The following is a 14,218-nucleotide window of genomic DNA, read 5'->3' on the forward strand; positions in this document are numbered from 1 at the left end:
ACCGATAGTTTTACTACTGACTATTACTGCGTCATCTGGACATGGACAATATTACCTGTTCGAGCTTGAAGAAGACTTGAAGAAGAGCAATTTGTTTTAATACATCCACAAGAAATAAATATCAGTAAATCTTTAAGTTATTATTAGTAGGAATGCAATAGAAATTTCACTAATATAACCAAATAAATTGGGAATATAACTGACACCATATGTTGGCAAAGTTATTTGTATTATTCAAGATGATACTGTAAATTAACAGACACTGTATAATGTATCACACACTATATACCATGAAACTAATAAATATAAAACAATAATAACGTACTATAGACAGATAGACAGACAGACACCTATCAGAAGCGCGAAACATTGACGTCACTTACCGTTTCTTAAGCATAATTTCCGCAATTCAACATTTAAACTTTTTAGCGCGCTTCGATTTTATTTGGACCATTTATTTTATATTTTACAGTTAAAATATAGTTTTGTGCAACCAACGGAAAGAAAAGATAATTTAAAAAATTGAACTGGGATTTATCAAGGCATATAAACTAAATTTCATCGATTGGTTGATAATGACTATATTCTGTGACCGTAAATTAAATAATAATTTTAAAAGGAATACTAGAGCTTTTATAGTGAGTGAATATTCCAGACATATTAACCAGGAAATTCGGTAGAATATTGAAGAACATTAAGTAAAACTCTATCAGTATAACACTTACACACAAAAAAATCAATAAATGCAGGTTACAACTCTAAAGAGTAGGCAATAAGAGCACCATTGCCACTTGGGAACTGTGAGAATAGTATTACTGAAATCAAATGCTATAAATATGCTAAGACAAATATAAATTGTCTCGATGGCATATATACTGAAAAATGTCTTGATGATAATTTGAAGATACAGATGTAAATTTATTTGAGGGGGCTACCAAAATACTAATTTTAGATAGTTGAACAAAATTATTAGGGACTGAAATAAAGCCCAACCTCAAATATTATCAACACAAAAACACAAACTATAACACAAAAAAATTGTTTGAATCATATACATTTGATGACGCAGCTCCGTGTTCTATCAAATTACTTTGTATTATTTGGTTAAATAAAATGCACAAATTGTAATTTTGAAGGTGATTTCAATAGTAGCCTAACAATCTTATAAGCATATGTAACTATGTTAACATATAACTATGTTCCTTCAAGTACTTTAATAACACATTAAGTACATTTTAGACATATTTAAAGGTAGTTAAAATAGTAAATACTAACATTAGACCTTTAGCCAATCAAACCATCCAGTGCGACCAAAACAACTACGTCACGATTTGGGGTTAGGCGTTTTAGAGCTCATTTAAAATTACTCTATTTCAAACGTCAATTTTTCTTTCAAATTGATTTTTTTGTAGAAATATTTTTCCACGTAAAGTAATTACGTGGAATTGTCCTAAAGTAGTTTTTTAAAATTATCGATCTAGTTTATTGAGTTTAGTTTGGTCTGTCGAATGCAGCACGTTTTACTATTAATGTTACAAATAATATATTAATATAATATAGTATTTTATATATTCTACATATGGAAACGGCAATTGTTGCGGCAGTTACCATCAAAATGTTACTGCAAGAGATAGAGGCCGGTTAAAATGAAAAAATATATTAAACATTTCCTGGTACATTAGGGCCTTATTGGTTATTATAAATTATTCACGAACACCATCAATAATTTTATAATGTATTTATCCACCCTGTATACAAGCAAATTCACACGATCATGTCTGTGTATGATTTCTGGTTATGTATATGAAAATGCTGTCAAGAAACAGGCGTGTGTAAGCAACAGTAAAAATCTAGGTAAACGAAACGCTCAATTTTGTTCTAAATTAAGCAATTCAATTAAGTTGTCGTGGCAAAAAGAGCGAGATTTCGATTAAAAACAGACCGGCTCTGTCGGTAATGGAAAATTTTAAATATTTATTCAACGAGCCAATATTGGATCTGCCCCGAACTACGAGAGTTTTGACCTAAAATTTTAAATTAAAACAGCCGGTTAGTGGTTCATCTTGAAAGAAAAATATCGAATTCTCTTCCTTATTCTCTAGGTTCTTTTTCCTTCGGGTTCCCATCTGTAGATGTTGGGCGGCCAATTATGTAATATTTATTACAATCCTTTTAACAACAATCTTCTTAGTTCTCTCATTTACCAGTAACATTTAAGTAATGTTATCTAATAGGTCAGTTGAAAAGTCCCCGGCCTGACACATAGATGGCGTTACTAAAATTAAATCCATATGTTTTTTAGTTAGCCCTAACCATCGAAAAATGCGTGTATAAATTTGACAGCTGTCGGATCATTAGTTTGTGAATTATAGCATTTTGAGTGAAGCAGCTTTTGTTATTGTGAAAAAAATTAATAAAAAGGAATTTCGAGTGTTGATAAAATATAGCTTTTTGAAGGAAAAAATACAGTTGAAGCAAAAACTTGGCTTGATGCCGAGTTTCCGGACACTGCCGGAAAATCAACCATCAAGGATTGGTATGCTAAGTTTTGACGCTGTGAAATGAGCACCGAAGACGGTGAACGCAGTCGACGCCCAAAAGAGGTTGTTACCTGGTGTTAAGCTCTAATCAAAGTGATGATCAAGCATAATAAACCCGAGTTTTTGCGTCAATATGTGACAATGGATGAAATCCGAAGTCTAATCGATAGTCATCCGAGTGGACTTCACACGTTGAACCCGCTTCAAAGCGTGGGAAAACGCAACAGTCTGCAGGCAAGGTTATGGCGTCTATATTTTGGGATGCGCGTGGAATAATTTTCATTGACTACCATAAAAAAGGAAGGACCATAAAGAGCGACTATTATATAGCGTTATTGGTCCGTTTGAAGGACGAAATCGCCGAAAAATGGCCACATTTGAAGCAAAAGAAAGTGCTATTTGGACAAGACAATGCACTGTCACAAGTCAGTGAAAACAATGGCAAAAATACCTGAAATATGATTCGAATTGCTTCCTCATCCACCGTATTCCCCCGATCTGGCCCCCAGTGACTATTTCCTGAAGTCAGATCTCAAAAGAATGCTTACTGGGAAGAAATTTTCGTCTAAATTGTCGTTTATGAGGCCTATTTTGGAGCAAAGGACAAATCGTACTACAAAAATGGTATCGAAAAGTTGGAGAGTCGCTATAATCAGTGTATCGCCCTTGAAGGGAATCTACTCTGGACCGATCATTACTCTATCTAGATGTCGGGCAAAGCAAAATTCCCCCTCCTCAAACCTCTCCAGAGACTCCTACTGAGTTTTCTCTCTATTACTCTACGAGTATGTTGAACATTCTAGTCAATTTTATTTCGATGTAACTACATTATTTTTAAATTAAGCACTAGCCAAGTAACTAATGTCCTAATGGAACATTATTAGGTAAATACGGCAGGTGGGGTCATCCCTGAGTTTGGGCAGCTTTGGAAGCTGAAGATGTGTCCCTAAAAACTGTTAAAATACATTAAGCAGCTTATGATGGCTGCAGTGCAAAGTATTGACAACTAATGGATCGCTTGCTATAGTAATTTTCAACAGGTTCGAGTTAAGGTCAGTGCAGGAGTTCATGTGTAAGATATTAGTAATGCAAAAGAACAAAGTTATAAGACGAATTGAGCTTTACCTCTCTAAGATGATATGTGTAAAAGGGAGGAAGTATTACAATTAAGACTAAAATTAGCCTCTTTCGAACGATTATTTTATTGCTCCTATTGTATAGCTCCCAGACTTGGACACTGTTACAATCTAACATCTGTAAGTTTAATATCTTTCAATTGCGATATCGTATCAGAAATAAAGTTATTCGTTTAATAAGCGACATTCAGTACACAGTTGAGGAACAAATTCAGAGAGGTAGATTACAATAGTTTGGTTAAGTCTGTCGAATGAAAGGTGAACAAATTCTCCACAGACTTTTGTCACGAAATCGACATTTTGGTTGGAAGATACCGTGAACAGTTTCGAAAAAGACATGGATCAAGATAATCGTAAATTATCTGAAAAATAAGAGACTAACTTCGTCTATGATTAGAACTGCTGCAGCCGATCACCAATTGAGGCGGGACAGTGAAGAACGTTCAGAGTCTTGCGACACCAACAGCCGGTTGAGAACTAGACACTCTTCCTGGACTCCCGTTATCGATTGATTTTGATCATGATAACAGGTGGCATAAACTCTTAAATGACAGGTAAAATAATTAATCAAATTGCACAAATCCATTTAGTTCATTTCCTTCTTGGTTAGGTTGAACCTATATTTGGTTTATTCGTTAATATGAAATCATAATATATAACAATTCGACTGATCTTTTCCCTTAAACATTCATCGTGTATACATCACTGTAAATATTTTACTGTATTTCGCAAGGCAGGAACATGCTTTTTGAAAATACAGCAAAATATTTTTTGAAACATACAAGTACATACATAACATTAACTAAAAAAAAATGAAGTAGCAATGCTTCTGAAAGATGCCAAGTATAAAATTAAGGTTAAATATAATAGTAAATATTATTTTGCGTGATGCCCAGGATAATTTTCTTTGGCCATTATTATTATTCTAGTTTTCTGTTAAAGTTTCAAAGTAGTGGTCACGATATGGCCACATTAAGTATTTAACAATCGTAATATTTATAATACTTCACTATATCTACATTCTATTAGCTACTTCAGATGATAGGAGCAAAAGCAAGAAGACATATGTCTAAAAAGGGCAGTAAACGGTTCTATCACTATGAATGCTATAGAATACAAATATGACATCGAAAACTGTTAAAAAACAGTTAAAAATGTGTTTTTAACATATAGGGTGTACAAATAAGGTCTGACTTTTTAGAAGCTTTATCCCATCGACCATTGACTACGGGTTTTTGCCCTCTTCCAGAGAAAATATGGATTCTACTTTGAAATAAATTCTGAGTATTATACAAACATATGGTCGCCCACATAAAACACTTTGTCGTTTTTTTTTTATTATGTTGGAGGCACTTAATACCCAGCTCAATTGGTTAGTCAATAGTTGTGTGCTGAATCTGAAATAGCTTGTCGCTTCAAATTGATTTCAGGATATACAGCAGTCCTTGTTTGTCAAAAATACTCATTTAGATCACCGATATCAAGGTTAAGCCGAGTTTTACGGGCTTTTTCCTGGAGTTTTATTTGAATATTGGTCTTATCTAGTTTATAGTATTCAAGCTTTATAGCATTTGGTGTCGTTCAGTTTTGCCTTTCTTATTAAGTTGTTTAAACGTCAACAAAATGACAGATACTGATATTTAGAATGAAGTAATTAGTTTACTATTATTTTTGTTCTTTATGAGCAGATTTTCGTACAATGCAAAATCGCACATCATGTAATAACAGGTCAATTGAAAAGTCTCCGGCCTACCATAGTAAAACACTTTTTTTGGCAATATTTTTTTTATTCAACATAATTCCCTTCAAGGGTGATACACTGATTATAGCGACCCTCGACTCTAACTTTTCGATACCATTTTTGTAGTACGATTTGTCCTTTGCTTCAAAATAGGCCCCAGTTTCGGCTCTTCATCACCTCTTCATTCGATGAAAATTTCTTTCCAGCGAGCATTCTTTTGAGAACTGAGAACAGGAAATAGTCGCTGGGGGCCAGATCTGAGGAATACGGTGGATGAGGAAGCAATTCAAAGCCCAATTCATGGATATTTGTCATCTTTTTCACTGACTTGTAACACGGTGCATTGTCTTGGTGAAGCAACACTTTCTTTTTCTTTAAATGCGCACGTTCAGTGATTTCGTCCTTAAAACGTTTTTCAAAGTAGTCAATGAAAATTATTCCATGCGCATCCCAAAATGCAGACGCCATAACATTGCCAGCCGACTGTTGCGTTTTCCCACGCTTTGGAGCGGGTTCGTCGTGTGCAGTCCACTCGAATGACTGTCGATTGGATTTCGGAGTGGAATGATGGAGCCATGTTTCATCTATTATCATATATAGATGCAAAGACTTGGGCTTATTATGCTTAAACATCTTAATCATCAAACACTGTTCCGAATCATCAACTCTCTGTTTTTTTGCCAACAACTGAGCTTGCGCGGCACCCACTTTGCACAAAGCTTTATCATACCTAAATATTCGTGAAAGATATGATGTACACATTCAGTTAATATCTTTAGAGTGTCTGCTATTTCACTCAACTTATTGTCATTCAAACTCATTTTTTAGATGTTTTAAATGTTTTCGTCGGTAACAACCTCTTTTGGGCGTCTACTACGTTCATCGTCTTCGGTGCTCATTTCACCACATCTAAATTTCGCATACCAATCCCTGATGGTTGATTTTCCTGGGACAGTGTCCAGAAACTCAGCATCAAGCCAAGTTTTTGCTTCAACTGTCTTCTTTCCATTCAAAAGCAATATTTTGTCAACGGGCGAAATTCCTTTTTATCCATTTTCTTCACAATAACAAAATTTGCTTCATTCAAAATGCTATAATTCAGAAACGGATGATCCGACAGCTGTCAAATTTATATACGCATCTTTGAGTGTTAGGGCTAACTAATACTAAACTCCATCTATTTGTCAGGTCGGGTACTCTTCAATTCACCTGTTACTGCACAACACAGCACTGTAACTCCGATTTTTTAATATATCTCATTTTTGTATTTTTAGATAAAAAGTTAATAGTGGCGAGTCCTTCGCTTTTGGTTCCTTCTTGTTCGACAACACTTCAATAACCTTTACCTTAAGCTTAGAACCACCTGTTTTCCAGGTAGTTCCTTCGCTTTTGGTTCCTTCTTGTTCGACAACACTTCAATAACCTTTACCTTAAGCTTAGAACGACCTGTTTTCCGGGTAGGACTTAATTAATGTGGCTGCTCCCAGCTTAATTGTTTCTGAAAGCGGTCGTTGGTGCCATTCCTTACCCGAAGCCTTGGTAAGGTCTAGAAGTAATACATTGACTTCCTTTTAGACTCGAAATATTTGGTAAATATGACCAGTCAGAAAAAACTGTTCTGTTTAGCTTTAAGAACAGCATGAAGAATAGTTTTATCATAATTATCAATATACATTGATTATACTTAATGAGGAACTCTCTGATTTTTTACTTGTAATTCTTTTTCTATACAATCAGTTGTATAATTAGTCTAGATTAATAATCGACAATTGGACTATTTGTACCTTATAAAAAGTATGACAAATTAAAAGTTTCATAACAACTTCTGGTGTCAATAGTACTAATTACATAATATCCACTCCTTAATTATCATGTAATATTAAGAAAAACTAGTATCGATATGTTCTGCGTATATCTAAATATTTAGTCCTTAACCATTAATGTACACTGTCAACCAACGCATTATTAATATCCTCAGATTTATTAAGGCACAGTATATTATTTTTATTTTAGGTTTATAGATTAACATGAGAGTTTCCAACAATATTGTCCTTATTATATTCGTAAATAAATTTCAGACTGCTTTATAGTATGACACAATTTCCGTAACTGACCTTCAATAAACCTTGATACATAAACATTTGCCAATTATAATTTATTATATGTAAATACAATTATTAATACGCACTATTTCAATTAAGTATGATTTGGGTAAATGGGTTGGTATTGTTTCATAATTCTTCAAAATATCACTTAATTTCAGAAAGTATATTTAAAAAGTTAATTTTATTAATTATATTTTTAAAAAATGGAATAATATTACTAATACTTGATTCTTGCATTTAAAAAAAGTAGTATTATTTAATAATTTATATGATTTAGTAAACTTAATTATCACTTATATTATACTTATATTATCAACATATGTGTTACCATTCCAAAAATAACCAACACTTACCATTTTTCAATTTGCAATTGGCCACCAAATCGTTCATCAGTTCCTTGTTTTTCTGGAAACAACAATAGAACGCATTAAGAAATAAATCCATCACCTTAATTTAGTTAAACAAGTCTCATCCTCGGTGGAAAACTGTTTATCTCAAATGTCGTCAATGTCGACCATCAATGCGAACTTGTCGGGTAGTTTTGTTAGACTTTTAAGTGTTTCACTATCAACATATTTTCGAGGGAAAAACATGCCACGTCGAGTCGGCCGCGCAAAACAACAAAAAAAGGCTAAACATGTTGCGCGAAAACAATCAATTGTAGGTTTCCTATGTAGAGTGAATTATAAATAGTTTGTCGCCTTTGGATTTCGGTACATTGAACTACTATCGAACACTGATTATTTTTACTAATCGCTTGCCTTGACATTATGCGTATGTTTTTTGGAATATATATATATATATATATATATATCCCTTCAATAAGTTCGTGGAAATAAAGAGTAAATAAACAAACCTATTTATGTTACATTATGCAATTGATATTGCATTGGCTACAGACGGCACTGTAATCCGAGTGTTTTCCATCTTTATTGAATGGTGTTAAGAGTGGAATATCTAAAATTAGACCTCAGGATGTTTTGCTACCTGTTTTTACCCTCAGTGTCCTTTTTTATAACCGTTCAACCAGCAGAATCTTCTTTCTGTAAAAAAACATTTTTTAAAGTAATTTAACAGTATTTCTGTGTTTAAAATTCTGTCAAATTTCACATAACTGATGCAGTCAGCATGATTTCAGGCAGAAAATAAAGTTGTAGTCCATTAAATTCATTCAATTAACCCGGAATGGAATTAATTCTTGGGAAAAGAAGACAGGTTGATTTTGGTTTGGCAACAGCGGTGTTGTGGCAAAAATATCGCGGCTGAAGCTGCAATGCGCTCAAAAACTTCTAGCCATAATCTATTCCAGGTAAAAAATATTCAAGCTTGGAAAAATGCTCCTAGTAGTAGAGACAAACTGGCTGGCGAAGCTACAGGCGATACTCAAACATAATTTTTTTTTGAATTAGACCATGTCCAACGCTTTGGTCTTTCCTTTAGGTGGGAGTTCTTACATTATACGACTAGTGCTGTACTTCGATCTAAAAGGTTTATACCTGTTTTTAATTATATTAAGAGTGGAATATATAAAATTAGACGTCGGCATGATATCTACCTGTCTTTACCCTCAATGTCGCTTTGTTTAGCCGTTCAACAAGTAGCCTCTTCTCTTCGTTAAATAAAAGCTGCTTTTTAAAGTAAATTAATCATTCTTCTTTGCTTAAAACCCTTTAAAGTTTTATAACTTTTGTAGATGTTAAATTACTTTACTTTGTACTGTAGTGTTCTATTTTCGTGGAAAAACTGAACCTGAAACTAAAGCTGACGAATAAACTAGGAGTTGAAAGTGGTACTTTAACTAATTTTATTTTTTCAGCTCTGTACGTTGATCAAGGTTCAAAAGTATTTTTTCTAAAGGCAGGACCTTTTTTCCACAGACGTTTGAGTTAGCTTGCTCCCGTAGGTTACAATAATAATCTGGGTTTTTGTGCTATTGCAAAGCTCTTGTTAGCTATACAGTTCAGGCTTAGTAAAAAATAATGAAAGTTTTGCAGCCACAGATCACAAATCTTGAAATAAATATAGTTAGAATATTTAAATTTGTCATCAATTAAGATGGATATTAAGGAAGACTGGATAAAGTGATGATGCTAAGGTCACTAGCTGTCGAATAACAAGTGATGACTGATAAAAGTAAATCTGAAAATGTCCTCTCTAGCATATACTAACTAAAAATGTCGGTCTCCATGTTTACCAAGTTGAATTGACACAATGAATGTTAAATAGATTATTAAGCAGTAGCAAATCGATGCTGATTTTTAGACTAAAATTAAGTAAATTAAGTAAGGCAAAAAATGTAGCCGAAATATTAAAAACTAAACATTTTCACCTATTGTATTAAAGTTCTACTAAACAAATTAATTAAAGCTAACATCAAAAGTGGAACAGCATTTGCCCTATTCATGGTTGAAAGAATTTATAAGTTTTTAGATTTTGTATTTCACTGTTTCACTGTAGAGGCGAATACGTTAGAGAAGCACTACGTATAAGTGGAGTGAAAATATAATTTTTGAGTGGGGCTAAATTCCCACTCTATGCCTGCTAATTTATTTTGTGTTTGGATGCTGAAAACATTCTTCAACTCCTAGAGATACCCATTTAGATGAACGGTGTTTACATATGTGTTATAGAATTACTTTATCCATTCTAAATGTTGTTTGCTGCGAGGATTTATCGTGAATATCAGCCAGTTGGTTGGTTTATCAGCCAGTGATTGCACTCTATAATTGATTTAATACTTAATTTAATTAAATCTGGCAAATTTTAATGAAATTGACAATTGACGGTCTACAATGAGTTCCTAGCGAACTATTTAATTTTCGTTAATAGTCACTAATATTCCCTTCTTCGTTTGAAGGGGTTTGTTGCGTTCTTCCACTGCATCTCTTCTTATAGCCATCGGTGTAAATACAGTTTTGGTGAATGAATTTTAGGCAGCTGAATTGGAAAAATAAAACTGAGACCAGTTCAAGACTAATACGGTGTTTTGGAAGTGACATCATAATGATGGTAGACTTTATAGGAGAGTCCTTCCAAGAAAGGGTGTTCACAGTGAGACATTATCCCGACTTATTCTAGCAACATTTCTCATCTCGCAGATATAAATGATATTTGCTTTAAATATTATCAGTTATCACCAAGGTTTGTGGATGACGGTATAAGTTAAATATGTTTATATAGAAAAAAACAGGCTGCTGCAAAACATTGGCTATCATAATACAAATTGCTCAAAGGGTCGCCTTTATAAATCTTACAAGGGTATCTCAGTGAAAGCAGGACAGCAAGCGAAGCGTTCTTAAATTCATTTAGTTGAGTCAATATTTCCCATTTTAGGAAACCAACAAAACCTCAGCTCATATATATTCTTAAAAACGCATGTGAATTACATGGTCTGACGGAGTTCTTTTCTAGTTACTACGTGCTGATTCGATAATAGTTTCTTCTTTTGAAGAAATTAATACTATATGAGTTGCTGGGTGAAAAGTACAAAGCCTTTATTCCGGTAATAATAAGTGAAAAAAAAAGGGTAATATATTTTTCATCCTGGCTTTGAAGTTTTGGTTATTTGAGAAATACTGGGACGATTCTTCATTGTCCGTCTCGCTTTCAATATGGCATAAATTATGTAGAATATTTGACATCGCTAGAGAATCGAACCCTTCTCAAATCACATTCTAATTCTACCAGATAGCCGGCGGCAGAAAATCCTCTTACAAACACTTGTTAGTATTCACTTATACATTCTAGAAAAAACGAAATGTAAAATTGGACCAACCAGTAGTCATTTGGAATGTTGAAGACAAATTCCTCGGTAGCACCTCGTACAGGTCACATATCTGTTTTAATATTTACGTGTTTATTGTATCGCCCTTATTTTCTTAATATATTGTTATAATTTGCATTGTTGTAATTATATAAAGAATAGTTTTAATACATGTTTTAGCCCACTGGAGTATTTTCTTTTATTTTTTATTTCTAACAATATATATATATATATATATATATATATATATATATATATATATATATATATATATATATATATATATATATATATATATATATATATATATATATATATATATATATATATATAAATTACGAAGTTTATATCTGTACGTTATGTCAAGACCAGCAAATTTGATGTTTTATTAGTAGAACGATAAAAAAGTCCTGAGACCATATCTGACTTTAAATGTAACTCCCTCGATGACGCTTCCCGGCAAAATTAATTCCCCGAAGCACCCGAAACTCGATTTCCGAAACAAATCAGGACTGGTCCCTGCCGAGGCCGGGACTTGTTTATTGCCTTAAAGTCCAACACTCGCCTACCTCCCAGATGAGCTTGAAGTCATGCTGCTCGACCCTCAACAATTCGCAAGTGGTTTGAGTCACGACGGTCGTGTCCCTGGGCAAGTCCTGCAGGATCGACTCGCCGAAGGTGGCACCCACTCCAAGCGTGCATAACGTCATAGTGTTCTGGAAATAGGACAAACGAAATATGTTAACCGTTATTTATAATTGTTTTTAATTTTAATTCTTATCAACTCAATTATTTTATTATTAACCTTATTAAGTTAATCATGTTGTTCTCATAACAGAGTAAAGAGACTAATTTAAAAATTATATATTATACTGTTAAAATTTGTTTTGGCAATACTTTCATACATAATATACATTTCATCCAATATATTCAATATAAGCTCAGATACATATTTAATATATAATATTAATTAAAGTAATATATTAAAATATATGCAAATTATATTAAGAACTAACCTTTTCAAAATTGGGTTTGAGTTTCAATAGTCAACAAAGTATTAATAACTTTAAATTACTGAAATGTAATGAATTCACAGAGGATGAAATGTATAGTATACATGATCTTTCTTTACTTTTATGTTTTACAAAACAGAGAATATATGATTAAAATAATTTTGAGATTGATATTTGACTTTAGTAGCTTGTGTATTAAAACAATAACAAACACAATTAGGTAATTTATTTTTTATAATGTAGAAGGGTATATTTATGAAGTGTATTTATAGTCACGAAATGAACTATTGATTTTTCAAAATTTAGGTCTCAAAAGCAAATAATCAAAATAACTAATTGCGAAGGTCGAAGGATAATATATCATATAGTCACATATCTTATTAAATTAATCCTTAATTATAAACACCTCAAAATTGTTAATGTTTTAAAATTTATAGAAATTTACTGTTAATATCTAAAGATTTCTTCTATATGTCCTACGTGTTATCTATGCAAATTATGAAGTTAGTTCCATTTTAACTCATACATACATTCACTACTTCTTTTATGTATTCATATAAACTTTATATTTTATCTATATGATTGATACTGACTGATATGATGATACTGATTAAAGAAAATTTTCTTTATCTAATATTTTAAATTAAATTACATCGTTCTTTTCTTATTTATTCCACTCGTCAATCCTTAAAACAGTAGCTGAGTTCCTGTCACTAGATGTTTTCATTTAAAGCTAATATTTCATGTAACATATGTTATGTAAATCTGGAATATCGCCCTTGCAGATAGCTGATTTCATGCTCCTTTCTAATTGGTCTTATGTCCCACGTGGGAACTAACAACTCATTAACAAATGAGGAATTAAAATTCTATGAAGCAATTTTATAAATGCTAATATTCTTTGCAACCGTCATTGTAACTCTTAATGCACAAATTAACGTACTTATTACCAATATTCGGTTAGTGATTTGTTAGGAATTTCATTTTCTAATGAAACCTGAAATGAATTAGACGTTAATACTATTAAAATGTATCTTAATAACCTCTCTTATCTGATACAATCATATACCATCCCTCCAAAATCGTATCAATTACTATCAGTTCTTAAACAAGGACAATTTGTCTTATCTGTTTTCTGTTCCCCAGTCACCAGTTCAAATTAAATCAAAATCTGCTTGAGAAAATTTAAATATCTTGTAAACAAAGAGGATAAATGGTTCTTGCCATTCTCGAATTCTGTTAATCAATGTTGGGATAACATTTTCACATATGTCGTGTTTTTCTTTCACAGCTGTATATACCTTCCGATTAAGCGGACACACTGTTTGTTCTATCTATAAAAAATATTAAATATAATTTTACGTGACAATACTATTGTTGATCGTTTTTTTGTCCTAATTTGCTAGAACCCTTTAATACGGGAATACAGGAAAGTAATACAAAACCTTAAATAACTCTACCAATAATTAAATATCGTCGTTTAATAATGTTTTAACATACATCATTTCCTTCTTATTTATCTTCTTATTCAGAATTGACTGCCGCCATTTTGCGAATGAAAATAGAGCCTAAAATATTTGTATTATATTATTATTATAAAATTTTGTATCATCGATCAGACTCCTATACCTCGTTGCTTAATTTGTGCGTATTTAGTTTTATGGGAATTTATTTATTTGTATTGCATAAACATTTTAGGACTAATAATTCTTCGTCGATATAATCTTTAACCGCGCCAAATTTTACGCGCCCAGGTGTCCTCTGTTTCCTCAAAAAGGGAGGCAAAATTTTCGATTAATATACAGAAAATTCTTATTAAAATTAATAAGTAATGTAAAAATTATGTTAATTGTTGTTAAGCGCATATATTCAAAATCTATTTGGAATAGCTGGTCAATTGGAAAGACCCCAACCTGATAC

The 14,218-nt window shown here is 32.4% G+C and overlaps 1 protein-coding gene across 5 annotated transcripts in view; it reads right to left on the reverse strand.

Moving 5' to 3' along the window:
* The window catches only part of Epac (Exchange protein directly activated by cAMP), a 517,502-nt gene that overhangs the window by 180,241 nt on the left and 323,043 nt on the right, over positions 1-14,218 (reverse strand). For 4 of the 5 annotated variants that reach the window (XM_076410278.1, XM_076410279.1, XM_076410281.1 and 1 more), the window contains 2 exons: positions 11,855-12,001; positions 7,876-7,927 (listed from right to left, as the gene is read on the reverse strand). In XM_076410278.1, the coding sequence (XP_076266393.1) occupies positions 7,876-7,927; positions 11,855-12,001 (199 nt within the window). Of the gene's footprint in view, positions 1-7,875; positions 7,928-11,854; positions 12,002-12,950; positions 12,969-14,218 lie in introns of those variants that run through there. The other variant, XM_076410282.1, reaches the window with a different exon arrangement.

Source organism: Rhynchophorus ferrugineus, unplaced genomic scaffold (genome assembly GCF_030347505.1).
Source record: "Rhynchophorus ferrugineus isolate W39M unplaced genomic scaffold, kcgeb_rfMv2 rfM7, whole genome shotgun sequence".
NCBI lineage: Eukaryota > Metazoa > Arthropoda > Insecta > Coleoptera > Curculionidae > Rhynchophorus > Rhynchophorus ferrugineus.